This window comes from Sorex fumeus, unplaced genomic scaffold, assembly GCF_029834395.1.
Source record: "Sorex fumeus unplaced genomic scaffold, SorFum_2.1 ptg000006l, whole genome shotgun sequence".
Taxonomy (NCBI): domain Eukaryota; kingdom Metazoa; phylum Chordata; class Mammalia; order Eulipotyphla; family Soricidae; genus Sorex; species Sorex fumeus.
This window is the reverse complement of record NW_026606063.1, coordinates 44587618-44614937: the sequence shown is the minus strand read 5'-3', so window position 1 is coordinate 44614937 and position 27320 is coordinate 44587618. Positions and strand designations below refer to the sequence as shown.

Genomic DNA, 27320 nt, shown 5'->3' with positions numbered 1-27320 from the left:
TAATTTTTGTCTTTATTTTATTTACTCTCTATAATAATGGGAGTGTTAACTGCCAGTGACCGCCTCTGATTGTAGGGCTTTGTTCCGGAGCATGTTTCTCCCTTCTATCTAGAAGAAAAGAAAAGTGCAGGGTCCCCTTATTTCTTATTTTATTAGGAATAAATCCAAGATAGGTGGTCTAAGACAGACAGTGAGTGTTTGAAATCTAGCAAATGCTGCCTATTTTCTCCCTGTCTGTACGGTTCATTAGCCTGTCTTGTCAGTTTTCCTCGGCCCAACGCTTCTAGACCTCGCTGAACATTGCTTTGTGCAGTGCTAGCTGCAAGCTAGTCCATTTTATTGTACTTAATAGAAAAAAAATAAGACCAGGCCGAGGTCATAAAAACAGATAAATATGGACTTTTCTTATCCTCTTCCCCACTCATCCTACAGCTGATAGGCATGTTGGGTCCTCTGGGTACAAAGCTTTTGGGGAATGCCAGTGTCTGTGGCACTCCATGCCTCCCTCATTGTGGCATTAAAGCAGAAGAGACCTAACTCAGCCTTGCTTAGCCTTTGCTCTCTGAAGCCAGCCTTTGCCTGCTACCCACTCCCCTCCCATCCTCCCTCCAGGCCTTCTTCTTCTGTGTTTCTAAGTGGGAAGGACTTTTACTTGGAGTTGCTGGGGGGATTCCTCTCCCTCTCTCACTTAACCTGCTGTTTGCTCCAAGTGTCCATTTCTGTCTGTCTCTCTCTTTCTCTTGTCTCTGTGTCTTTGAATTGGTCCAGGAGTTGCAAAAAATGCAATCAAAAGTGCAAGCTTGAGGAGAGGAGGAGTGGGTGAGATGAAACGGGTGGGACAGGACAGCTCTCTGCTGTGAAATGTCACCAGGTTCTAGAGATAGTAGTTGCAGGTCTTCTAGGCGTCTGCGTATGTAATTGAAGGTCCAGAGTTGTTTCTCTTTCTCACTTGGTAAGTGAGTCCCGTCCCAGAGAGAGAGAGAGAGAGAGAGAGAGAGAGAGAGAGAGAGAGAGAGAGAGAGAGAGAGAGAGAGAGAGAGAGACAGAGAGAGAACAGAGAAGAGAGGAGAGAGAGAGAGAGAGAGAGAGAGAGAGAGAGAGAGAGAGAGAGAGAGAGAGAGAGCCTTTGTTAAGCCAAAGCCAAAGGACAGTCTGGCCGGGAAGCTTCCTTTGCAAACTCTGCCATGACCACCATTGGCCAGCGGCTGTCTTTTCTGAGAGTCTCTGCTGGAGTGGCCAACTTTGCTCTGGATGTCATCTCCAAGTTTTCTTCTTTCACCTTCTTAAATGCCCAGCTTGGATTTCTCCGGATAACCCTGAAATAAAGGCTGCACCACTCCTTTCTTCTCAAAGAGTGGTGGACAGGCGGATCTGAATATTTAAAATGCCAGCGCGCCCGGTCTTTTACTGTTATTTAGCAACTTACAAACTTTCCGCAGTGTAGACCAGTGCACAAGACCGACAGCCGGCAGGGCCCCGCGCGCCCCGCCCGCCCCGCCGAGGTGGGAAACCTAAAGGCGCCCCCTACTCGGGGCCGCAGGCTGCCGGGCCTCCCGTCTCGTTCTCCCTCCAGTCTTCGCCCCGGAGCTGTGAAATGTAGATTCCGCCGAGGAACCCTCGGTAGCTGCTGTTGAATAAAAATTGTAATCCAACAAGCCTAACTAGAAAATGGGATTCTAAAAGCTCCGGAGTGCTGGCTACATAAAGCTATTTGAGCAAATTACAAGAATCGCTTAGGGGCATGAATGAAATCAACACTTTAATTGCCTCCAAAATGAAGATTTATACCCCATTTTCTCAACGAATCATTATTTTATTAAAGTCAAAGATAAAGGACCGAAGTTATGAGGGCTTTGTGTGTGTGTGTGTGTGTGTGTGTGTGTGTGTGTGTGTGTGCTGGTGGTGGTCGACACAAAATTTATGTAACACCCTATAGTTTCTCCTGACTCTTGATAAACTTTCGTTACCCAGTTGCCTTGATCTGAGTTGCGCGGTTAGGACGGTATGGCCCTGGATCCAGATTCCTGCTTTATTCTCCTCCTGCACCCAGAGGAGGAGAAGCGAAGCTCTAGTCCCCGCCGGTTAGAAGTGGCCTTCGCAGCTCTGGCAGAGCTCGTGGTGCTGTTGGCCTCTGTACGTGGAATCGCGTGCGTGACCCCCTGGAGCTCCTTGTGGCCTCTGTTCTGGGGGAGGGGGCAGTAGTGAACTCAAGCTGATTCTTTCTAGTCTACTTCCGAGGCGCCAGGAGATGGAAAGGGAGCCCCGGTGAACTCCTCTTGGAGGGGGAAGCGCACATTGCGGGGCGCCCGAGGTTATGGACCTCAGATGCGGCGAGGACTCCTCTGACCTGGGAGGTGTGGAACCAGGCACTCGGTCCTGGGGCCACACATACACGCCGGTTTTCTGGCCTGAAGCCGCCTCGCAGGTCCCTGGGACGGGGCGGGGCGGGGAGGGGCGGGGGTCGCAGGACTCCTAGATCCGTGCCCTCGGACCTTACCCTGCACGCCGCCGACCTGGCCACCACTTTGGGAACGCCGCGCAGGCGTTGGGACCTCGGGCGGCGGGTGCGCTGGGGCACTGGATGCTTCAGGTGCGGTGCGAGCGCCGGGCCTCGTTAATTCATTAACCCCCCCTGTCTCTAGGGCTTGCTGGCGGCGCGGTGTATTTTTATTTTCCTCCTTTCCTCTTGGGGAGCGAAGGCTGTCACCCGCGTAGGGAGCTGGGATCAACGTCTTTGCCAGCAGCTAATTTCCGCAAAGGGTTAAGGCTCGAAAGTCCATTTGGCCTTGTAGTGTGGTTTTTTGGTGTTGGTATTTTTTTTTTCCCTTCCAAATCAGATTAAGACGCCAGGAGAAGCCAAAATCCCTTCTCACCCCTACACCCAGGCCCTCGACAACGTCCGTCTCCCCACTCCCTAAGCCCTCCGGCGAACCCCTTCCCCCCCTCCCCCCCCCCCCCCCCCCCAGCCCCGCCGGTAAACTCCCAGTCCTGGAAACTATGAGGGGTTCCAGGCCTGAGAGCCACCTCTCACCGACCCAAGTAGGCCTCCCGGGCGCCCTCTCCCGACGGCTGCGCGCCCGGCCCGTCGCTCGCAGGGTCGCGGGTGTGGGGTGGCGAGGGGCGCAGGGAGCTTCTCGGACGCTGCCCGGGGTGATGCCCGACTGCCACTCGGAACTGGCGCAGAGAGGGATTACGGGGCCAGGTGTCGTGGAAAGGGTAGAGCCTGATTGGTCGTGGCGGAGGACGCGGGTCCGAGGGGGAGGCAGTGGGCGTGCCTGGGGGGGCCCAGGGGGCTCATTGGGGGCGCCAATGTAGGGGGTAGGAATAACGGGTGGTCGAACGAAGCCCTCTTTCCCATAGCTGTCCGGGGCTCACCTTGAATCTGACACATTTTCCACTCCAAGAGCTGGTGGAGAGAATGGAGAGAGGAGCTAAGACTCCGGGGCCCAACGGGCCACCTCCCGGTCCTTCCACCAGCGGCGGGAAGCAAAGAATCAGTCCCTTTGGATGACACTTTTGTTCAGCAGCGCTCCCCGGGGGGTCCTCAGCTGAATCTGCATTTAACAGCTTTGGGGTGAGGGCTGGCGGGCTGCAAGGGGCGCCCTGTTGCATGTTAATCCAGATCTGACTGTGACATCTGGGGAGGGTGGGGGGTGGTAAGGTAGCGCGCAGAGATGGAACCAGAAAGCAGCTTTCGTTAGGCAGGTTAAATGCCAAGAGCGGGTGAGCTCCTCTGGGAGTGCGGGGAGAGAGAGGGACGGCCGCGGGAGAGCACCGGCTGCGGGCCCCGGAATCCCAAGTGGGTCAGTGGCAAGTGTTTTATTCGAAAAGTTCGGAATGTCTATTCTGAAGCAGAACTAAATTACAGTTCTTAAAACGGAACTAGTACTTGACTAAAGAGGTCTTCTGCCCCTTCCCAAAGTTGGGTGGGGACGCGTCCTAGGGAGATGGAAGCTTTCTCTTTTGGGTAGGTGTGACAGGATGGGCAAGGAAGTGACTAATGCCCTTGATAAATGGACTTACAATTTTAGGGGTGAAAACTGTGTGGGACCAAAAGATATTTACTAATACTAGAATTGCAGGCAATTAATTTTCTTCTGGTAGGAAAACTGAATACAAAACAGAAGATAGAGGAAACACAATCTTTTGTCAGGTAGTTTCCCGCTAACTGCTTACCATGGATACATCTTATATAAATAGTAAATAGTTTATTGGGTTCCATTAATCCGGATCCCTTTCAGTCCACAGATCTTGTAAGCAATAGGATCTTAAAATCATCAAACTTTATTTTCGATTGTTGTTGTGGGTCCTGGGCTGTGCTCTTAATTCTTCTTCTCTTCTTCTGTTTCTTTTTTTAATAATATGTCAAGGGGAAATTATGGCAAGATTCTTCTTAATGATTAAATAATAAGGTGTTGACTGCTTGTCACTACATTGGCTAATTGGGATTTTCATTCTAGGTTTTATTGCTTAGTATCCTTTGAATATAAAAGTTGTTTACCAGGTGTACCTTTATTGTTAGTTTCTGATTGGATTCCAGTCTGTATTTATGTATGAACTTCGGAGTGCAGATATATTAATTCTTAACAGAAACATGATAAAAATCATTTTTGAAAAAATAAAAATACGGAATCTCTGCATATGGACTGGGATCACTTACATTGTTAAATGTCTCAAAGTCTGAATGCTAATGCCACCAAAGAAAGGTTTCCCCTCTTTCGTGGGGCCTAACTCCTGAACTCCTCTCAGCACCTGTATCTCTAGCTCTTTTCCTGAAAGGCCCCAATGCAAGTTTCATGGTGAATGGAAAGCAATGATATTAATGCAACTGTTGTACAAAGTAATGCCCCATAACTATTGTTCAGCAATTTCACCAGTTTTGTGGTAATAGGTCAGTCAAATAGCAATGCCTCTCACATCAGAATGATTGCATGGCTCACGATTTGGAAATATCAAGTGACTGTATGTCCTGTTACTATTAGACCGAACTTGGACACTTATTAGAAAACATGGGGAAGCGTAAAAAGTAGGAGAAGAAAGAGAAAGAAAAAATAGATTCTAATGTCAGCCTAGCTTTTAAAAAAGTATTTGAAATATCATAATTGCCCAACTTTGAAAATAAACACATTTTTAATGATTATGTTTTCAAACACTAGTATGTTTAAATGTTAAAATGTTTGTCATAGTCCGAAAGGTTTAAAACACAGCTGTTGTTGGATAATGGAAAGAAAATTATGTAGTAAAGCTAGGAAAATTGTGCAGTTAAGCTGCATACTCTTGAAAACAAGGACTATTTGTGCTCCTACAATAGAAATTTAGGTTTATTAAGGCTAAGCAGATTGGCTAAATATTATCAGGAGGCCCTACTGTTACGAAACTAGCTTACCTTCTTTGGCAGGTGGAGTTAGAGAAACTGTGAAGAATGCATAACAAGTTAGATTAAGACACTTGTCATAAATGAAAATACTGTCAACATGAATTCAAATGAAGTATTTTCATATTGGTGATGGTATGCTTTCACATTGCACCAACAATATTTTCTCATGAAACGTAAATATGTCAAACAAATGTGAAATGCTAAAGTTTTAATAAATGATTATTTAATCATCAGACACAGCCCAAGTATGTATACAGAAACTTTTAAAGGAAAGTCGGCATACAGCCAGATTCCTATAGGGACGAGCAGGGAAATGATCAAAAAATGAAATAGGACTTCCCCTAAGAACGTCTATAATTCAACATTATTTGACTTCACTGTCAGGGAAATAGTTGAAGGATAGTAAACTGATACCATTCTCAGTCATATTTGTTACACTGTCTTAAATGTTTGCAACTGTAGCATTTTACATGGCTTTTTTATTATGATATCTGTCACATTTGTATCAAAGTAACACTTGAATTTATATTAAAATTGAAACAAATTTACCATATCTTCTAGGTGCAAAAAAATAATTAAGTATGTTAAATGACATGAAAATTATGGAAAGCATTCTTTTACAGATAAAGATATAAAAATATAACACATGTGGCAATGTAACTGACTGTTGTATATAAGCTAGACTTATAGATTTTCAAAATCCCAAATAAAACAACATAGCTGTAAATCATGTAAGGTTTGCTGTTCTTATTCAGCCAGAAACAACAGGACAAAATACATTTTTAAAGTTTCAGACTCTGAAACTTAAACTTCAGTGTCCCAATTTAAATTTTAACCATAATTTGAAAAGTTGACTTTTGGGATCCAGTGAAAGTTTGTGTATTTTACTATCTTTAGTATCTGTGAGTCAGTACCACATATCTTACATATCTAAAAGCATTTTTGATAAAAATTCAAGCAGATGCATGTGTATGTTCAGTATAAAAGATAAAAGGACTTCTTCACTCATCCATAATTTAATGTGCTTGATTTCAGGATTATAGGAATTTGGGAAAGCTTTTTGGAACCTTAAGTCAGCACTCCAGGAATTCTACCTACTTAGGGCAGTTGCTAGATTTCCCACACTTACAAATTTGACATTTTAATAAATGGTATAAAGAATACCATGTGAAATAAGCGAGAATACATTCATTTAAATATTTGTCACTGGAATTCAATTTCAATCAATTTAATGCATTCATGTGTGCAGAATTAAGGCAATTTGCAACACTTTACTAGACTCGCTCTGAACACTCTTTTGCCAAATAGTATTTCTTAATCTAGGAAATATGTTCTTATTAAAGGAAAATATGAAAGTAGAATTCTTTTGAAATTATTTTATATATCTGAACTTCTTGGTACAGGCTTCCTTAAGCTAACTAGAACACTATCATAAAGAGTTTATTTCTACATTTATTGAAATATACACCTGTTGCTTGTTGGTGTCATAAGTTTATATACTTAAATACAATTTAGAAACAGAGCTAAGTCATTAACTGTGTAATATATATGATGGCTTTTCCATGACATATGCACCATTATGAATGGCATTAACTAATGGAGGATATGTTTACTACAAAATTAAATTTTACATTATATATAAGCTTCAAAAATGCATTTTTCCAACTGTTCTTCCCTTGATAGTCCTCCTGGTTCTGTTTACAATTTACAGGATTTATAATCAGGAGATAAAGAAACTTGAGTGCAAAATGTTATATGTACTTCTTTAAAAAGCAAAATCATATTTCCCCTGAAGAATAGAAAAACTGTGACTATTAAGTTTAATAAGTAAATTTTAAGTGATGAAAACTTTTTTATGTGATTGACAAATTTAAGAAATATTTTATAGTCTTGCTACTAATTTTTATTTTGATATAATACAAACTCCAGAATTTTAGTTGGATAGGGCTGGAGTGATAGCACAGCGGGTAGGGCGTCTGCCTTGCATGCAGCCAACATGGCCGACCAGAGTTCGATTCCTCCGCCCCTCTTGGAGAGCCCGGCAAGCTACTGAGAGTATTTGATATGCCAAACACAGTAACAACAAAGTCTCCAATGGAGACGTTACTGGGCCCGCTCGAGCAAATAAGATAGCAAATAATTAACATTTTGGGTAAAATCAGAATAAATACAGGACTGCATAGACTAGCTTAATTGATACTGATGAATTCTCACTTCTGTAGATTTTTTTTCTTACAATTTATCACACAACATAGTACTTCGTTATTATTCACTAGTTGTACATATCTGCTCTGTTGATTAGATAATAATCTGTTGATTATTATTCAGCAAGGTGAAACTATAGTTTCTTTTTTCCCCTGATCATTCTTTCCCACATGTGAACTAGAATGTATTTATTTACTAGCTCTCTTTACCCTACTTAAGGGACCTGGTGGCTTATTGCCTACAAGTGGGTTTATTTTCCTGCAATGATGAAAAATGTTACTCACTTCAGAATAGGAATGAATAAGGACCAGAATCATCAAATATTCCCAACCTGTGCTGTACAATTAGGTGAAAAACTGTAAACTGCAGTTCTTATTTGTCTTTTCTAGGCCTATGGATACTCGATATAAAGATTCATATCAGCCCCTTTGTGTTCCTCCTCTGAAGGCCTAAATGTTTGTTGTCAGTGACTGTATTCTTAACTGATAGTCCATATGTAGTCCCAGACCTCCATGATTTGCATTTTATTCTGCATTTGCATTTGCATTATGTCCCATAGAAACTCTTTAAAATGAAGTGTGTTTATGACTTTATGTAACTCTGGAAAATGAAGTTTATAATGAAATCAACATAGTCATCAAAATGACAATGAAAGAAGCAATTTGATATAAACTCAGGTTTTTTTTTTCGATACTAAACTTGTAACAGGCTTATCACTCTTACGAATATCAAAAGCTAAATGAATTAGAACTTCTAGAGCAATGAAACTTCTCTAAATGTTTCCTTAACTATTTGGATTTGTTCTTGAACATTAACTTAATTTGAGAGACAAACAATAAGTATTTGTGACCTGTAATGTTTTCTATTATTCAGAGATGATATTTTAGTGATTTGAAAACTTTATTTCGATAAAAATGCTTTACGGTATCTGAAATCTTTTTTTAAAAAATGATTTTATTTAATTAATTAATTTATTTTTTGCTTTTTGGGTCACACCCGGCGACGCTCAGGGGTTACTCCTGGCACTGCACTCAGGAATTACTCCTGGAGGTGCTCAGGGAAACATATGGGATGCTGGGATTCAGCCGCGTGCAAGGCAAACACCCTTCCCGCTGTGCTATCGCTCCAACCCCAGTATCTGAAATCTTAAAGATATACATAACACTGTTTATAAGTAGAAATGGTCTGTGAGTCTTTAGGGCTTCAAAGGAGGGATAATAATTTAGAAGTGGAGACCAACAGTTTTATGTGTAAAATTCTAGCAAGTAAAATAATGCTGATAACTCTTTCTGGAGTTATTTTACGTAGCCTTTATTTTAATTTATTGTAAAGTTATTTACATGGAAGGAAAAAACCGTGTTTTATAGGATAAAAATTCATGTGCAACATATTAAATCTAGTTATTTAATTGCTCATATAAACCAGCAGTGTAGAGAGAGAAAATTTAAAAAAAAATTATAGCAAACGGGTCAAATGTTACTGGCAATGTATGATGCAAAACTGTAGCATTGTTCTCCAGTTGTTCATCTGTTTGCTGGAATGAGCACCAGTAACATCTTCATTGTGAAACTTGTTGTTACTGTTTTTGGCATATCGAATACACCATGGGGAGCTTGCCAGGCTCTGCCGTGCGGGCTGAATACTCTCGGTAGCTTGCCAGGCTCTCCGAGAGGGACGGAGGAATTGAACTCGAGTCGGCCTCGGGGAAGGCACCAGAACAAAACCTTAAAACCACAGAATTAAACTGGGCATTTGGGGTTTAATTGGAGAAAATACCTGAAAGTTTCTGTCATAATAGTAACTGCTTAACTGCTCCCATCCCCCTCCCCCATCCCACTGAAAAATATTTTAGTGTAAAAAACTTTGAGGTAACTCATCACAGAACATTACTTTTTTGTTTATTTTTTATTTTGGGGCCACACCCAGTGATGTTCAGGGGTTACTCCTGTCTCTGCACTTAGGAATCGCTCCTGGCCAAACTCAGGGGACCATGTGGGATTCTGGGGATGGAACTCTAGAGTTGGCCACATGCAAGACAAGCACCTTACCCACTGTACTATCTCTCTGGCTCCAACTGAACATTACTTTTATGTGAAATTGTTCATTCATAGGACACTCAGTCTCATGAGTAACCCCCCCTGCCCTTCACTCTTGAGCAGTTCAGATAAATGTATTATTTATTTACAGTCTATTGTATACATTATTTATGGGAAATATGTGATAACTCTAGAGAGCATATGGGGTTTATCTTTGCAAGATAGGGGTGGCATCTTTGCCCTATGTGGCATAATCCTAAGTAGATAATAAGGATTATTCTTAGTGTACAGATAAACATCTCAGTTGTTTGCTGTTTGTTTTTTATGACTCCAGATGCAGATGCATTTTTCCATTTTAATTTTAATTTTTTGTTTCTGTGGCTCTAGTTTTTGCCAGAGAGAATGGGGGGGGGGGGTTTACATTTTTGAAATGATCTTGGTAATAAATTAATGTAGTTGAAAGAGAAATGATATTGAGGAGCAGAATCATTTAACTCTTTATTTTCTTTCTGAATGCTTCTCTGTCCCTAATGTTTTGGAAATTTTTCTGAAGAATATTGATCATGAAATTGTAAACACTGATTATATACTTGCTGCCCTGATCTGTTTCATAATATTTGAGGGTTTTGTAAGCTGTGTTCAATAACAAAAATCACTGAGAAAAATACCAGATTCATGTGTCCAGCATTTCTATGCATCAAATAATAAGGGCATGCAGACTATGCTTGCTCTGTGCATCTCAAGTGAATTACTGGTGTTTAAGTATTTCTCATCCTAATAATTACTTAAATCTAGTAGCAATCTGCTTTGAGTTAATACAAACATTTTTATTCTGGAATTTGGAATTTGTAGCAACTCAATTTTATTTTCCAAATTACCCTGCCATTTCAATTAGATGCATTGTTCTTCACTCTACTGTTTCGACATTCTAAAGATTTGCTTGCCACCCTAATAGTGAGTTGTGTGAGTGTTTAATATTTATTGAGTGCATGTAAAGAACATGCCAATAGAAAAAAAGAAGAAAACATTAATAAATCAATTATGATTTTTTCTCCACTTATCATATACTCCTAATACTCCAGATACTCTGTATCTGTTAAAATAGTATGAATAGTCCCAGCAATAATAGCCCTGGGTATGACTGAAGAATGGCATTCTGATTAACTAGAATTCCTGAAAAAGTGGCCCAACAGTGCAGCTCACCCTCCTCCTGGAATTCACAGTTGCTTTGCTTGACCTCTTAGTTAAATGCCTTGAAACAGAGAGAACTTGACCATTCTAAGAATCAGCAACTAAAATTTAATTTCAAGATGCTTTGAAAAATGTCTCTCTGATAGTTTTACTCAAGAAAAATAATGAAGGCCAGGGAATATTCTTTCCATCTTCAAATTTAACACTGTGAGGGAACTTAATGATACGGAAATCCTTGAGGAATGACAGATTTCTTCGAACATAAAATTTGATTGAAAATATAAAGAGCTGGAAGTGCTTCTTAAAAAAACCACAAAGAAGTTATAAGAAAATACCCTATTGCGAATTGTGAGTGGGAACCAGTGGTACATGCAAATTTCCAGATTTCTTTTACCTAATGTATAATGCTAGAAGGTAAAAGAATACAAAAGATGTATCTTGGCTGAATTACTTTCCTTCGCACATCAAAATTGTGAATTTTCTAGTTTGAGAGTTTAGAAGGAGAGAGAAAATTTCTTGACAATGAGCAAGTATGTCTGAAAGTGAAGTGTGCTGGTTATAACTTAGGGTCTCTTAGTCTGACAGTGACCAGTTAACACAGAGACAATTTTGCATGAGAGCACTAGTGTTTGAATATAGACACTACTGCCAGAGGATAGTCATTTAAATCCCAGGAGCTTTCATACCTTATCTGAACCATGAGGATGGTTACAGAAACAATTTAATTGAGTTTTCCTTAGAACTAAATAAGAAGGAATATGAAACTTTTAGACTAATAAACCCTAACTAAAGAGTCTGAAACAGTATTTTTCTTCTTTTGTTATTTTGTTGTTTTGTGTTTTGTGTTTATGCCACACCCAGAATTGCTCTGGAGTTACACCTGGCTCTGCACTAAGGAATCTCTCCTGACATCCCTACGGGACCAAATGGGGTGTGGGAATGGAACACAGGTCAACCAAGTGCAAGACAAATGCCCTACCAGTTACACTATCACTGTAGCCCCACTATTTCTTTCTTGTACTTCTAGTCTACCTTTGCATAATGATTTAGATTTGGGGAGGAAATCCTGGGGAGATGTTAAAGCAGTGTCATTTTATAGACCGTTTTATAATCATAGAGTTTAAGAAAACTCTTGTTTAAATCTTGTTTATTATGAGGGCCACTATAATTTTGATTTCATCATCTTGTAAAAAGGGACTGGACATTCAGATGTGTTGCTAAGATAGTACAGTGAATCATTACAGATTCACACATAGGTTAAACTGCAGTTTAACCTATAAATAACAGTTAATGTGCAGACCTTGTGCAAAGTACTTTTCCCAACTTTGTGTGTGTGTGTGTGTGTGTGTGTGTGTGTGCAAGTGATTCATGGCTAAGGCCCAGTTGCTTACAGAATCTTACTAGCTGCTTGTACTAGGATACAATGTTTTCTGTGCTTTCAGATGTTCTTTTTGTTAGGATGGTTGCCTAGAAAATGTTGTGGTTTAAAGTTGTTTTTTTATAAGACACTTTGAGTTTGTTTTATCTTAATTTGTTTTCAGAATGAGGAGCACTTAATATTTGAATTACAGATGTAAAATAAAACATTGGGAAGCAAGCTATCTTATAAAAGGGATTTTTATAACACCTGGTATGCTGGCATCTAACTTGCAGTCTTCTGCTACTTCTACATAGGAATAGTAGAAAATAATCTAAATTTCATTAGAAAATGTTTCGAAGAGAAACAAAAGTGTATAGTTTGAAATACTTAATTTCAAATATTTGGAAATATAGTGGCATCAGTGCTTGTGTTTTTAAAAAGTCTTTGAAATTATTCATGTACAGTTTACAGGTATGTTTGCAGACATAGAAGCACAGTCATTAGAATAATTTAATATGGGAGTTTGTTTTTATTAAGTGCATGACAGCCATAATACAATTGCCAGGGTAAGGAAAAGTTATCACAACATACTTAAGTGCATTTACTAAGATTCTGTGCAGTGAGGCTTTATCTTATCTCTGTTCCTAGTTTTTCTCTTCACAACAAACTGCTTAGTAGATTTTGAACATTCAGTGCTCTTGAATCATTTCTAAATTACTCATCTACCTTCCAATTTTTGCAATTTTGGGAAAATTGTCAGCTCTTCCTAGAAGTTTCTCGTTCATTCTAATTATTATTATTACTATTATTATTATTTTCTCCATGTAATTTGTTTGAATAGAGTTACCCCACATCAGAATCTATATTCATTTCTAACCATTGTGGAGTCACCACAGGATGGTTTGGACATTGTTTCCAAAGGAGAAAAATTAGAGAACATATCAGTGCTGTGTGGATTTTTATCAAGAAAACTTTTAGACTACTTTGGGAACAGGATTATTACCTGTAGACTTTTTACTTTGCATCTTCATGGATACATTTTTAATTTCATGGATGAATTAATTCAACTCTGCTACTTACTAGGGCCAGAGCGATAGCATAGCCGGTAGGGCGTTTGCCTTGCATGCAGCCGATCTGGGATCCGGGTTCAAATCCTCCACCCCTCCAGGAGAGCCTGGCAAGCTACTGAGAATATTCCACCCGCACAGCAAAGCCTGGCAGGCTACCCCTGATGAATTCGATATGCCAAAAACAGTAACAACAAGTCTCACAATGGAGACGTTACTGGTGTCTGCTTGAGAAAAATCGATGAACAACCGGAGGACGGTGCTACAGTGCTATTTACTATTGACCTGAGAGCAAGAGAATTGAGACCTAACAGATATCAGGCTGTGGAAAAATCAAGTTGTAAGGAATACTGAAAAAGTGACCTATAGTGCTGAGTCTGAACTTCCAAAGGTCTTTGCCCTTATGGCTGGCAACAAGCGACCCATGGGTATTATCAGGAGAGGCAGGCGTGACAGTCTGTGGAGAGGAGGTAGAACACTGAAGCCTAGTAGGTTTCAAAATGCATCTGCCTATAAAGCTGCATTCAGTTTTATTATGATGTATTTGAAAGCATTATAATGAGCTTTTCTCACCTTCTCTTGCCTTCCTTCTGATGCACTTGCTGGCCAGTGCTACTGTGTGTGCATGAGTGTGCACTACAGACGTCCACCCCCATGTCAGAACCCGAAGCTTCAGTGATTCAGGGAGCTCCAACAATCACCTGATACAAAACTTCTCATTTAAAGATGAAATTACTCCTTGGAGAATTTTTACCAAAGGCAAAAAAAAAAAAAGCAGAAAAATTCTCCTCCTCTCTACATGCCTCATTACACAGAGATAGAGGATTCAATGTTTGAAAAATTATCAGTTTTGTAGGTTTTATTTGTGGTACGTGATTGCTGGGAAATAGAGAACTCAATTTACCAGATGCTGTCTCTTCCTTCACAAGCTACCCCTACCACTACCATCACACAATTATGTATATATGGGTATAAAAATGAATATATATGTATGTTCATATATATGTATTTAGAATAGAATTTAGTATTTATTAAAATATTTATATACTGTGTATTTAAATTATATACGTATGATTACACTAAAGTTGCTTATGTACCATATGTGCTTCTGAGTTATCTTATGTTATCTCATATCTTATGTTGTGGATAAAGGCACTCATTGACACTGATGTAGTGGACACCATAACCCAGGGATTATTGTATCACCACCAGGGTGTAATTCTTGATTGAAAGTGCATAATGGCAAGCATGGTGGGGCTGGAACTGTGAGAAGAGAAAGTGTGGTGGGTTTGTGAGAGCTACAAATTCTGAGGGGATGCTGGATTTCCATGGTCTCACCACTAAGTTACCATCTGCCCTGAGACACCAAAATTGCCCTTCAGGCTCTATTAAGTGGGACAATAAGTAAATTTTACCGTAGGATTCATAAGGGGCTCAAGAAAATCCCTAGCAGCCTACAGACTTGGCAGTGGTAAGAGAGGGGGAGAAAGGATCAGGAAGAAAATGAACAATAGAGGAGAAAGGATGGAGAAAGTCCGAACCCATGTGTGAGACGATAACATTTTTGAGAGTTGGCCTCCCTGTGGAAGGCACATGTGGGCTACCTTCAAGGCTGCTACCTATCCTGATCAGCCTTGTCCTGATCAGCAGGACAGTGTGGACTTTGAACAGGTGTCACCTCCAGACCATTACATGAGCATTTTTACGTGGCTCCCCCAAGTCTAAAGCACATGTGTCTGCTGTTGTCACTGTATGGGAGTTTAGGTACTCAAAAACAACTAAAACCTTAAAAGGTCAAAAGTCAATTTACTGTGTCAAAACAGAACATACTGCCAACACTACTGTTGATTAAATGAATTTTGTTTAATTGCTGTCAGATTAAAAAAAAATCTGTAATAGAATTTTACATTTTTTTTCTGAATTACCAGAATTTGAAGTTGAGTAGATACAGCCTCAGGGACCAGCTTTTTCAAAGATTTGGCTTTACCTAGGGCTCTAGCAAATGGTAGGTACTCTTGGACAGTTGAGCAGCTGGTTGATTTTAGTGTACATTTTTGTTATTAAGTTGTTGCAAATGGGCACCATCAAGCACTTCAAATAGGAGCTTCAGCATGCCAGGCTTCAAATACTTATAAACTAAAAGTAAAGCCATTTCTCCAACTAAATCACAACCAGGTAAATATGTATTTCTTCTCATCCAGTATCTGGATCCTCCTGCCCTCAGTTCTTTGCATGGGTTTCTTCTTCATTTCCCCCTCTTAAATGGCATTATCAGTTTGAGCAGGGTATAAGGAATCTCAGTTCTTCTGGATTACATGCTTTTGGGAGGTGGGGTAGAGGGCGTTGGGCTCTACCTAGCAGTGTTTGGAACTATTCCTAGCTCTCAGGAGTGGTTTCTGGCTGTGCTCGCAGGACTATCTGTGGTTCCAGGGGTTAAAACCTGCATTGGTGGGATGCAAGACATGTGCCTGAACATCTGAGCTAAATCTCCAGCCCCTGAATTGCCTGGCTTTAAGTATCCTAAGAAGCACAGTTGGGACAGAGGCCAAGAGTTAAGAGGAAGTGCACTAATATGAATCAGATACCTTGATTATTGTAGGATGGTGGTGGTCAGAGATCCATTCACTCGTGTGGTTTGGGGGAGCTCAGGTATGTGCATGCATGTATGTACCAGTGCACGGGCATGTGAAAAAGTGTACACGGAAGCAACATGTATAACTGGCATATACCTCACATGAACTGATAACCCCTGCTCTGGAGAGACTGGATTGTTCACTTTAGAGGTAAGCCAGCTAGCTATCAGGTCACTAGAGATCACATATTAAAGATACCCTGGTGGCTTGAGAGAGTAAATGAGCATCTGCAAAGAGAAAAGCACCCATTAATAGGTGTATACTAACTTCAGATATTGAACACTGTACTTCACCAGCTTCTGCAGAACTGCTAGATGACCAGTTCAGAGTCAAGACTGTAAGTTTTGCATCTTTTTTGCAGGGGACCACTAGGTTAGAAAATTTGAAGAATAAATCCTCTGCTTTTGGTTTAAAAACATGATTCTAGTATACTGAGATGATGAATGGCTAAGTAAGAAGATATATCAGACTGTTTTTTATACTGTGGGGTAACATTTAAATATTAGCTGTCAAATTTAACTTAAAATGGGAGGGGAAAGAGAAAGCCGCCTAAATTTTTTAAAATATTATTTGAAGGTAAAAATAAGATCAGTTTGTATTCCCTAAGCACACACCAGCTGGGAGGTAGCCCAAGGTATATCATGCTATACTCAAAACTGACTTGGGTTAACTGTTCTTTCCAGAAGGTACATAAACTGAATACACCTGTATGTAGATATTTCAACATTGACAAGTTCAGCTGATGTGAGTACATTAAACACTATGGTAGCTGGCATTTATTCAGTACTTATTTAATATTTAGTCGTTTATATTTCCAGAGAAGTGTTTTCTATCCCAATTTACAGATTGAAATTTTAAGAGTTAGGGAAGTAATGGATTATCTAAGTTAAATTTCAAACTGGAATATGACTGGCTTCTTATTTTTTTAATGGTGTTCTACAGCAAGTATTAATTTTTATGGCATTGTCTATTTGTGTAGACATAAATGCATATGTTTTAAAATTTTTACGAGTCTTTTTTTTGTGTTGGTATTTATAGTTTTATTTATTTTTGGTTTGGGGACCACACCCAGCAGTACATGGGGCTTTCTCCTGGGTATGTGCTCAGGGATCATTCCTGGTGGTGCTCAGGTAACATTATGGGATGCTAGAGATAGAACTCAGGTTGGCTGCATGCAAAGAAAAGTGCCTTAACTGCTGTACTAGTTCTCCAGCCCAGTTTTATGATATTTAGTACAGGTCACAATATGAGGTTAAAATTTAAAAGAGATTATCTTAAGTTATTAATTTATTCATTAAAAATATATTTGTGGAACTGGGGAGGTAGGGTCAAGTGGTAGACTACATGCTTTGCATGTGCAGGGCTCCAAAGCATCACAAGCTGTGGAGTTACTAAAAATTTATGTCTCATGTGGTACAGACATTTTCCTGAAACAGAGACGATAAGGATGAATAAGATATGGTCCATGACATCAGAACAGTCATAGTGCATATTTTAGACAGGTAAAACAGGTTATCATAAGACAGTGAGAGTGAAATTATAGGAGTGTACATGAGGTACTCTAACCGCTCAGGAGAAGGACACCTGAGGGTGTGTGTATGTGAATGAGGAAACAATTTCTGGGGGAGGTTATATCTAAGTATGTCTTAATTAGTGAGTAGGAGGTAATAATGGACCGGGGCCAGGAAGGGCAGAACAATGTATTTCAAGTAGTTGAGAAGGATGAACATGGACACAGAGGAACATACTCAAAGAATCTGCAATAATAACATGCTGGAATACAAGGAACAGGAGAGGAGTAGTTCCTTTCGATAGACTACACCAGGCTTTTTATACCAGGCTAATGAACCTAGATTGTATTCTGTAGGCTATAGGGAGTCTTTCATTTCTTCATCAAATATTTCCTGAGTGCCAGTTCACTGTTTAACACTGTGTTTGGTGCTTAGGATACTAGGCTGAGTAAAATTGATCATGGTTCTATTCTTTGTGGAGTTTATATTCTAGTGAAATGAGATCATTTAAACTGGAGGAATGTTGAAAGTCTTAAGATCAGCAATCAATAGGAGAGAAAAAAACAGACTTATCTGTGAACTACTTGGAGGTAAAAATAAACAAGACTTGACAACTGAGTAGAGAAAAAGGATAGAACAAAGTGAAAGAGAACGAGCATGAAGTCTTCAATGGCTTCAGGTTTAGAGTGACCAAATGGTGGGGCTGGAGCGATAGCACAGCGGGTAGGACGGTTGCCTTGAATGGGGCTGACCCGGGTTTGATTTCCAGCATCCCATATGGTCCCCCGAGAACTGCCAGGGGGGTAATTCCTGAGTTCGTGAGCCAGGAGTAATGCCTGTGCATCGCTGGGTGTAACCCAAAAGGGAAAAAAAATAGAGTGACCAAATGGGATTGTACCTATTATGAATTGAACAAGAAGAATGACAAAAAACTTTGGTGATAGGTGAGGGATTTGGGTTTGAACTTACTCTGTAAGTTCAAGATCTCTACAAGAACATGGCTCAAAAAATAGTTGAACAAACAAATCTATAGCCCCAAGAAGAAATCCGGTGGCACAGATTTTCTGATCATTAAATCTTGGTAATGGAAATCATTATATAAGGAAAATATGGAAAGTGATAAGAGCACCTAACGTACTTCAGACAGAAACAGTTTCATGAGGGAAAGAAGGAAAAAAAAAGTCACCATTGGATAGCATGGATAGTGTTATTGGGAGGACAGTATGGTTTTGAAAGTTGCAGCTTGTCAACTGGGCTCTGGGTAGGTCAGCAACAATTCACTTTAGTACAGTAAGTGTTAGATGAGTACAAGGATGTGCCAAACCTTGTGTTGAGCCAGGAAGAACAAGATTAGGAAGATTCAAATAAATTTCTTCCCCTCGTGGCATCTGTAGTCAAGGAGGTCATCACTTCTGTTTCACTACCAGATGCCAGAGCAGGTGCCTTTAGGGGAAAAATACCATTCCATATGTTTTAGCTTGTCATAGAAAAAAAGAAACACTTTTTGAGGCTTTCTTAATAAATGAGAGAAAGAAATGGAAGTATTTATTTCTTTCTCTGGAAGAGAAGAGATAGGGTGAAAATTGTAGCTTGCTTCAAATGTTACAAGGACTGTGTTTTGCAGTCTCAGAATTAGACAAACAATGAAAATTCTAAATCAGTTGCATTGGCTCATATACTATGTTATATACTAATATATTGCCTGAAAAGAACTTTTTGAAGAAAAATTGACTGCACCCATTTATGAAAAATGAAATAATGATCTTGAGAGCAATTCACTTTCAATATTGAGTTAGATTATATACCCAATGATCTTTAAGGTCTTTCTGCCCTGGTGTTTTGTTTGGACATGTGAACATTCCCTAGGTAGTTGTCAAATCTTTAAAGAATTGCATATTCCTCTGAGAATAAGATGAAAAGGTATGGGCACTATCCCCAGGGGTGAAATTTCAAATGTCTACGTAAACACAATCATTGTTTAAACAAGACTTGAGCCCCACTGAAGTATCCCCTAGGAGGTTCATGGACTTTAGATCAGGACCTCTTATTTTAATAGAGTGTCAAGAAACAACAACATAGACATAGCTTACTCTGAAATCATATACATTGAGAAAAAAAACCTCTTTGGGACTTAATTTAGAATCATGACTAAGGGTTGCTGTACATCTAATGCAGTGCTTCATTGATTTTATTCTGTCAGCCTTACTTTACAAGTGGCCCCAAGCAACTCACAACTTCACAGATATATGTACATAATAGTATGCACATATTTTATTAAAAATAATAATGATGTTGTTTGGTATAACCACTTGCAGTCACAGCAATCTGTTACTGTAACAGATTCTCTGATAGATTTGGGGGGAGATCTTTTTGATTAGGACTGTCAGTACTTATTTATACTGGAAGAGTTCATAAGCTATTTCTGATACTTAGACCTTAATCATGCTTAATGAACTGAACTAAACATAATTCTTGTTCTGTTTTGCTAACCTTGTGGATTTCTCCTAATGTTCAGTTTCATATGACTACACCATTCTTGAAATGCTAATACCCAAAATGCTAATTCAAGTGAGGACCACAAAAGTTAGATTTCATTTCAGAGAAGTACGTTCAGTATTCACAGACCTTTCCAGAGGAGCAAGGATGTGAGAAGAATGATATTAGGTGGAAAATATTGGCTCCTCCATTGGTGAACACACAAATTTAAACATATAGGTTGCACGAAATTTGGATAAACTGAGGTGGAATCCAACATTTCTTGCATGAATGCTTGTATAATGTGGCGATAGCTGTGAGAAAAGAGGAGCCCAGTATCTAAGACCCAACACAATGAAAATGCAATGAATTGGAATGCCTCACAGATCATAGCGGAATCAGAATTTCCAGCAAGGAAAATCTTTTCATGGTGAATTAAGTGGTGGATGAAGAAAAATGGTGATGAAAAAAGGTAGGCACAGATCACAAACACTGGGCTCAGGGCTCACTGCTGAAGATTTAAGAACCTTAGCTAAAGCTATGCAGAATAGAATGTGGAAAATTGAATTTACTAAACAATTAAGCATTGAATTAATCTACATCCTGCACAGTAGAAAAGTGGGGGAGGGAGCAGAGCAGAGCTGAATAAATCAGTGGAGCTCATTAAAAGATAGTGAATATATCAGGTCTGATGTAGCATAAAGGAGGACAGTTTCCTGTATAACATGGAATAATTCTTTGGTTCTAAGTCACCTTTCTGGAGTCCTAGTCTTAATCAGATTAACAAACATGCTTCTGATGAGGTTAGTCTGTTGCTCTGTAGTTTAGCTTGTTATCATAGCTTTTCTATTAATTACAAGTCAGATCACCAGTCAACAATAGTAGTGAGGGACAACATAAATAAATGAGAGTGCCCAGGAGATGTCATTCTCAGGATCTCATGCATCCTGAAACTCCCACGGGTTCCTGCAGCCTCCCACATGCCTTGCTGGTCTTTTGTTCAATTACAGTTAATGCAATAGTTTGCCATTTTCTCCTTCTAATTATATTTTCAAGTGGGATTTGTAGCACATAGAAAAACATCCTTTTACATGTCGAGGCACCGGGGTTTTGTGCCTGGCATTGTCTGTCCCCTGGGTGCTGTACCATTCTTTCTGCAGTGCTCTGAATAAACAAGTCCCCCTTTTAGAGCTGCAGTTGTACAACTGAAAATTTATGCATTAACTGTTTGCATTCTGAGCATGTGTTCCAGATTACGTCTTACAGCATTCTTCTGGTATGCTGCAGAATGCATGTTTGTCAAAAGCACTTCTTTCACAGTTCACATATCTTTCAATCACAGAATCAGCAGATCAATTAGCACTGTTTTTTGAGAATATGCATAATGGTTGAGTCAAACCTACAAGTGGTGTCTCTTTCTGTGACTTTAATTTTTCAGGCTGTGTTAATCTGTAGCCAAGATTATAGACTAAGTGGAAGGCAACACAAGGAATCATTTCCTTTGATTTTTGAATAGCAAGCCTCTTAGATGGGATCTTTACTCCTCTGGGGTGTTTGAAACTGTTTTCACCTCAACCCTTTCTTATCGTCTCTGGGATATGAGAATGCTTTTCAAGAAATGGGCAAAGGAAACTTCGATTTTGTGAGCCATATTAAAAATGTTGGGTCAGTAACACCACACAGTTGTGAACCATGACATGCTGGACTTGAATGATTATATTCATGTTTTATATACAAGATCTTCCTGCTTTCTCACTAATAATCCTGGAGACTAATATCACTTCGTAGCCAAACACCAGATTTCTATTTTGCCTTATTCCTACTGTGCAGGCTGACGGGTGACTCATAAGACTGTTTTTGAAAGCTAACCCTAAAAAAAGCTAATTAAAATCTTTTCTGGTGATAAAGAGAGATTTGGGATAAGTGTTGCCATGATTGTTTTCTTCAAGAATTTAATTTACAGCCAATTTTTCCTATCTGAATGCTACTTTCAAATGCACCCTGTGATAAGAAGCAACATCTGTTTTCTGTTCAATAGTACAAGAAGGCTCCGCATGGGGCTGAGTGTACACAGTCCATGTGAATTCCATTGTTATTTCCATTTCTTTTTTGTCCCTGAGTTTGGTCCATTTGCCATGTACCATCCGGAAAACAGCTGACACATACTGGCTATTATGGACCCTGGCCTAATTTGTGAGGTCTTAAAAGCTCTGCCATGTTTGTTTTCTAGGCTGAAACAGAGGCTGCTGTAGACTGCAGTGTGGTAGAAACCAACACCCTCATTCTGCGTGTGCAGAGTAGCAGACTGTTGTGCCAGAGGGTTTGTTGATGTTAAAAAGATACTCACAATCAAGTGGCAGCGTTTCCCCCCTTTGCCTAGAATGTTTTTGTTTTCCTTGGTAATAAAGCATGCAATTACCTACAGAGCAAGTATTCGCTGATATTATTTTTGCTTACAAGCCATAACTGGTAAATTTCCAAGTGTTTGAGTCTTCTTTGAGATGAAATAATTTGTGAAGGGGCCTGTAAAGGGATGACAAGGTTGTTCCAAATTTCATCAGCTCTGTCACGACACTGGCATCCTACCTGCCATGTTAACAGACCACCCTATTTGGATTTCTCATTTGTGCCTCCACAGCCCTCTTGGAACCGAGATCACGATGACACGGCATCGACCCGTTCGGGGGGAACCCCAGGCCCTTCCAGTGGCGGCCACACATCACACAGCGGGGATAACAGCAGTGAACAAGGTAGGAGATGTTTTCTCATTCTCAGTTTTGCTACTTGATTCGTTGTTAAGAGTTAAAAAATCAGGACTGTCTTGTTAGTTGTTACGTATACAGGTTTTCCTAGAATGCAAGCTTCTATAATTTGAGAATCAATTTGTCTTATTTTATTCCCCTAACCCTTTTCTTTTAAGCTATATCACTGCCTAACTTTCCATCACCTGGCCACCTATATAAATGACTGAGAACAAGATTAGAGAAGGCGATTAGAAGCTTGAGTATGCACAAATAGTATGCCAAGAATACTTGGCTCTACAAATAAAAATATTATTATTATTATTATTATTATTATTATTATTATTATTACTTTACAGGGGAGCCCAAACAAGTAGCCATTAAGATTTCAAGTTTACTGTCTTTAACTTCTTGGAAGGGGGATAAGAGATATAGCTCAGTAGTATAGCACTTGCCTTTAATGTATAAGGCTTGGGTTCAAGCCCTGTTAATAACAACAAAAACAATAACAGAAGCAAACTGCTTAAAAGGCATTTCAGAAACTCAGGTTGGGTTTTCTTCATTGGGTTGAAGTCAAATTTCTGGACTTAGCAATTCGATTTTCTTAAGTACTTGAACTTCGTTGCAGAGTCAAACTACAGGGAATCAGAAAGACATGGAAAGGTATTAGATCAATTTAATTTGTGTATTACCTTGAAAGCACATACCTCTGTGTATGTGAGTATCCATGAATATGCATGTCTGATTATAGCTAGTAGGAAGTAAAGTTGTAAAGTAAATTTGGGCATGTGGTAAATGTGTGTTCAGATGTCTTGAACTGTTTTTGATGAGATGAAACCTCCTGCAGTAGTTTTTGTGTTCAATTAATGTGATCAAAGTTTGAAAGAACATTATCTCTAAGACTATGAAATGATGGCTTTCTTGAGATTGACTTGAATGAGTCCATCTTAGGTACATACTCTGAAATCTGGTTTTATGACTGTTTCATTGGCATGCTGTTAGATAACAAAAGAAATTTGTTTTCTACCTTAAGTGGGTTATTCAATTATAATTGCATAGTCTGCATTGAACTTCACAAGAGTAATCTAAAAACAAACATAGGAAAGTTAAATTTTTGTTTAGGCCACATGTATTCTATTTGGATGGGGTTCATGTCTACATGTAGAATTTTAAGTGTCAGAGACATTTTATTGTTCAAAGAAAAATTGCTGACTGCATCACCATTCTAAATCCTATAACAATGGAGTCTGGAAGCTAAACTGGTTTTGAGCTAAGGCAGAAACAGGTAACCCTTAACCTCTGACTTTTAGTGGGAAATGATATGTTGTATAAAATTCAAGGGGCTTTTTTTCTTTCAAGTATGTATACATGTTCTGGTATTGCTGCTTACGGTGTTACAGTTAAGGGGGTGTCAGTACTTTCCATGCAAAGCCCTACTTTCAGAATTCAACTACACTACGTGTTTTCAAAAAGTTGTGAATGGAATCTAAATTCCCTTAGCTGTAGTCCACAATTGCTACTGAAAATCACATCTGGCCTAGTACTTTATTTGTTTATTTCCTTCCTTTCTTGCTTTTTGAGCAGATACATCATCTTTTGAATAGGCAGGTAGTTTAGCAGCATCTTTGAAGGCTTACAAACTGCTGAAATGCACTTGAATATAGAATTGTAGTGTGTAAATTTTCTCAGACATAATATGATAAAAAGGATTTTCAGAGTGCAAATATCCCATCCCAGTTTTTCCCCTCAGATATGTCATAACACGGAATTAAGAATTTTGCATGCTTCTTTTTCCTTCAACAACTTTTCTCTAATGGCCGATTTAGGAATGAACTTAATTGTAACCAGGAGCACTATATCCCTCATATTACTAGACTTTTCCACTTGCATTCTTTCTCTTTCTATTTTTTTCCATAAAAATCAACATCCAGTGTTTTCCTTTAAAAAAGCGTACATATCTCATTTGAATTTGAATGATCTTAGTTAAATCTTTTCTTAAACAATCCTGGATGGTGTGTGTGTGCGCGTGCGTGCGTGTGTGTGTGTGTGTGTGTGTGTGTGTGTCTGTGTGTGTCTGTGTTTAGGGTGAGGGGATACAGATAAAGTAGGACTAGCCCCCTTTGGAAAACTAGAAAAATAAGTTATGAAAAAGTTGAGCCACTGGTTGAGGCACTAGTGAAGCATCTAGTGAAGGCACTGGTTGAGCCACTAGTGAAGCATCAGACTTAAAAAGTTAGTTTTCCCTATTATTTGTGTAATACTCTTCTCATAGTACCCTCTTTCTCAGCCCATTACCAAAGATCTAAGGTTAATTGCTTCCAGTGAGATCAAATAGAAGCTTTCTGGATTGGTTCCTTCCCTTGCACCAGCTTGATATCACAGGTGGTAAGAATCACACCCCAAATCTTATCTGTCCTGCTCAGTGGTTTCCCTCTGGCATTGTATGAGTCCTGGCTAAATGGAAAAGGAGGTCAAGAAATGTTGCTGCAACAACTTAAGCACAGTTCCATGCCAGCCATGACCTCTCTAAAGCCTTTTCTTTCCATGCCCGAGACCTGTAGAGCCAGGTCTTTGTGAGTCCTGCAGATTAGCTATGTACACTGGCTTTTCCATGTTTCCCTGTCTGCCTTTTTCTGGCAGCAGGCATGTGTAAGCTGTGCCAGCATTTGGCCCGTAGTGCATGTCCTAAATAGTTATTTACACAGTTTGAGTCCATTTTAGTCAACTGGGTAAATAACAGCCCTCTTCAAAAGATTTATAAATCCATAAATATGTCTTTATACATACCCAATAGACAGAAATAACTCAATCTGTCAAGAACATATCCAAAGAGGTGTTTCCCCCACAGACAGGAGTAATACATATTTTAAAACTTTCTCTACTGTATTATTTGAAGTGCATTTCTTTCTTCCTCATTCCTTTTCAATTTTCGCCACTTCATTATGGCACCTGTGATACAAAAAAAAGAAGAAAAGGAAGTCCCCTAGGCTTTGTCCTCTGTTAAATGACCTGTCTGCTGTGTGATGTAGGCAGATAATAGGCTCCATCTCATCTGAGACCTGTTCTTTTAGACTTTAAGAGTAAATAAAATAAGTCAACCAGGAAATTCGCAGTATCATGTGATTTTAAAATAAAGTAACAGCTCCATGAGTCCTTGGAATTTGGGCTTTTGGGGGAGGGTCTGACAACTTGCCAAATCATTGGTATTTGTTGCAATGGATGGAATGATTTTTGTTCAAAAATGTTAACCCAAGCAATAAGAAAAATGCAAAATTCAAATCTTGGCATTCTATAGTGAACATAACTAAGGTGTGTAATTAAGAAAATAACCAAAGATACTATTATTCATCAGAAAATTAATGTTTATTCACCCTCACCTCAAATTATTTGTCATGACAACTGTTCTTATGACATCTGTTCTTATTTCATATAAGTGCTTGAGACCCCTTGCTAGAAACTGATTTTTTAAAATTTTGTTTTGTTTTTTGCTTTTTGGGTCACACCTGGCAATGCACAGGGGTTACTCCTGACTCTGCACTCAGGAGTTACTCCTGGCGATGCTCAGGGGACCATATGGGATGCTGGGAATCGAACCCGGGTTGACCGCATGTAAGGCAAACGCCCTACCCGCTGTGCTATCTTCCAGCCCCAGAAACTGATTCTTTAATAGTGAAGCTCTTTTAAATTGGCATTTGAAAGGAAGGCCTAACATCAGTATGTGGTAAGGGGCCCATTACTATTGCTGCAGTCCTGAATTTTCCAAAGATACCGGATTGAATCCTTATTTTATCCCAGCAATCCACTTTCTTCCCCTTTCGGATGATTAAAAACTAACACTCAGGAGTATGAAGAGTAAGTAGCTGTCAGAGAAAGCTCTCAGAACTTGTGTCTGGCCTTTGTTGCTGCTTTCGGACAGTGTTTCCAGGGCCTCAAGCAGAGGCTCCAAAGATAAGCTCAACATATATACAGATACTCAACTCTTTCATGTATCTTTATTCTCCCCAGGGCACTGTCCTGTTGGCCATCCTCAGGGTCTTTTCTAGGAAGTGTGTGGATTGTAGAGGAAAAACACTAAGCAAGTCTTGTGCCTTTTCCCACCAGATTTATCCTCCTTTTCAGAAGGACTATTGCAGCTGCTCTGCAACTCAGGCTTGAATAAATACATGTTGAGTTTGGGATGCATTTCTCCTTCTGGTTTAGAGTTAAAACAGATTGCAATGAAATAAGAAAACGCTACATTGAGGGGCTGTCAGACAGTGTAGGTATTCCCATCCCTCCTCACTCTGTAAATGGTCATGGAAGTTCAGAGAGGCTAGGAGATACCCCCAAGACTTTTTTTTTTTTTTGCTTTTTGGGTCACACCCGGTGATGCACAGAATTTACTCCTGGCTCATGCAGGAATTACTTCTGGACGTGCTCAGGGGACCATATGGAATGCTGGGAATCGAACCCAGGTCGGCCACGTGCAAGGCAAACACCCTACCTGCTGTGCTATTGCTCCAGCCCCAAGATACATATTTTAAGTAGGGCTGGAACTTGAACCTATATAGTCTGGCTCCAGAACCCATGTCCAACTCTATCATATCCTTGTTGATAGAGTATTTCAGTGTGGCTGAGAATAGGAAAATGTATCATTTTATGGATTTTCTATTGCTAACTTGATGTTTCTTTCCCCAGTATCTGCCCTGGGCCTGGTTCTATGCTCCGAACTGGTAACAGAGCTA

General features: G+C 39.6%; 1 protein-coding gene across 3 annotated transcripts in view; it reads left to right on the top strand.

The window, feature by feature from the left end:
* MEIS1 (Meis homeobox 1) overlaps positions 1 to 27320 on the top strand; it is a 147145-nt gene that overhangs the window by 7707 nt on the left and 112118 nt on the right. For all 3 annotated transcript variants that reach the window (XM_056124952.1, XM_056124937.1, XM_056124944.1), the window contains exon 7: positions 22494 to 22605. In XM_056124952.1, coding sequence (XP_055980927.1) covers positions 22494 to 22605 — 112 coding nt within the window. The remainder of the gene's footprint in view (positions 1 to 22493; positions 22606 to 27320) is intronic.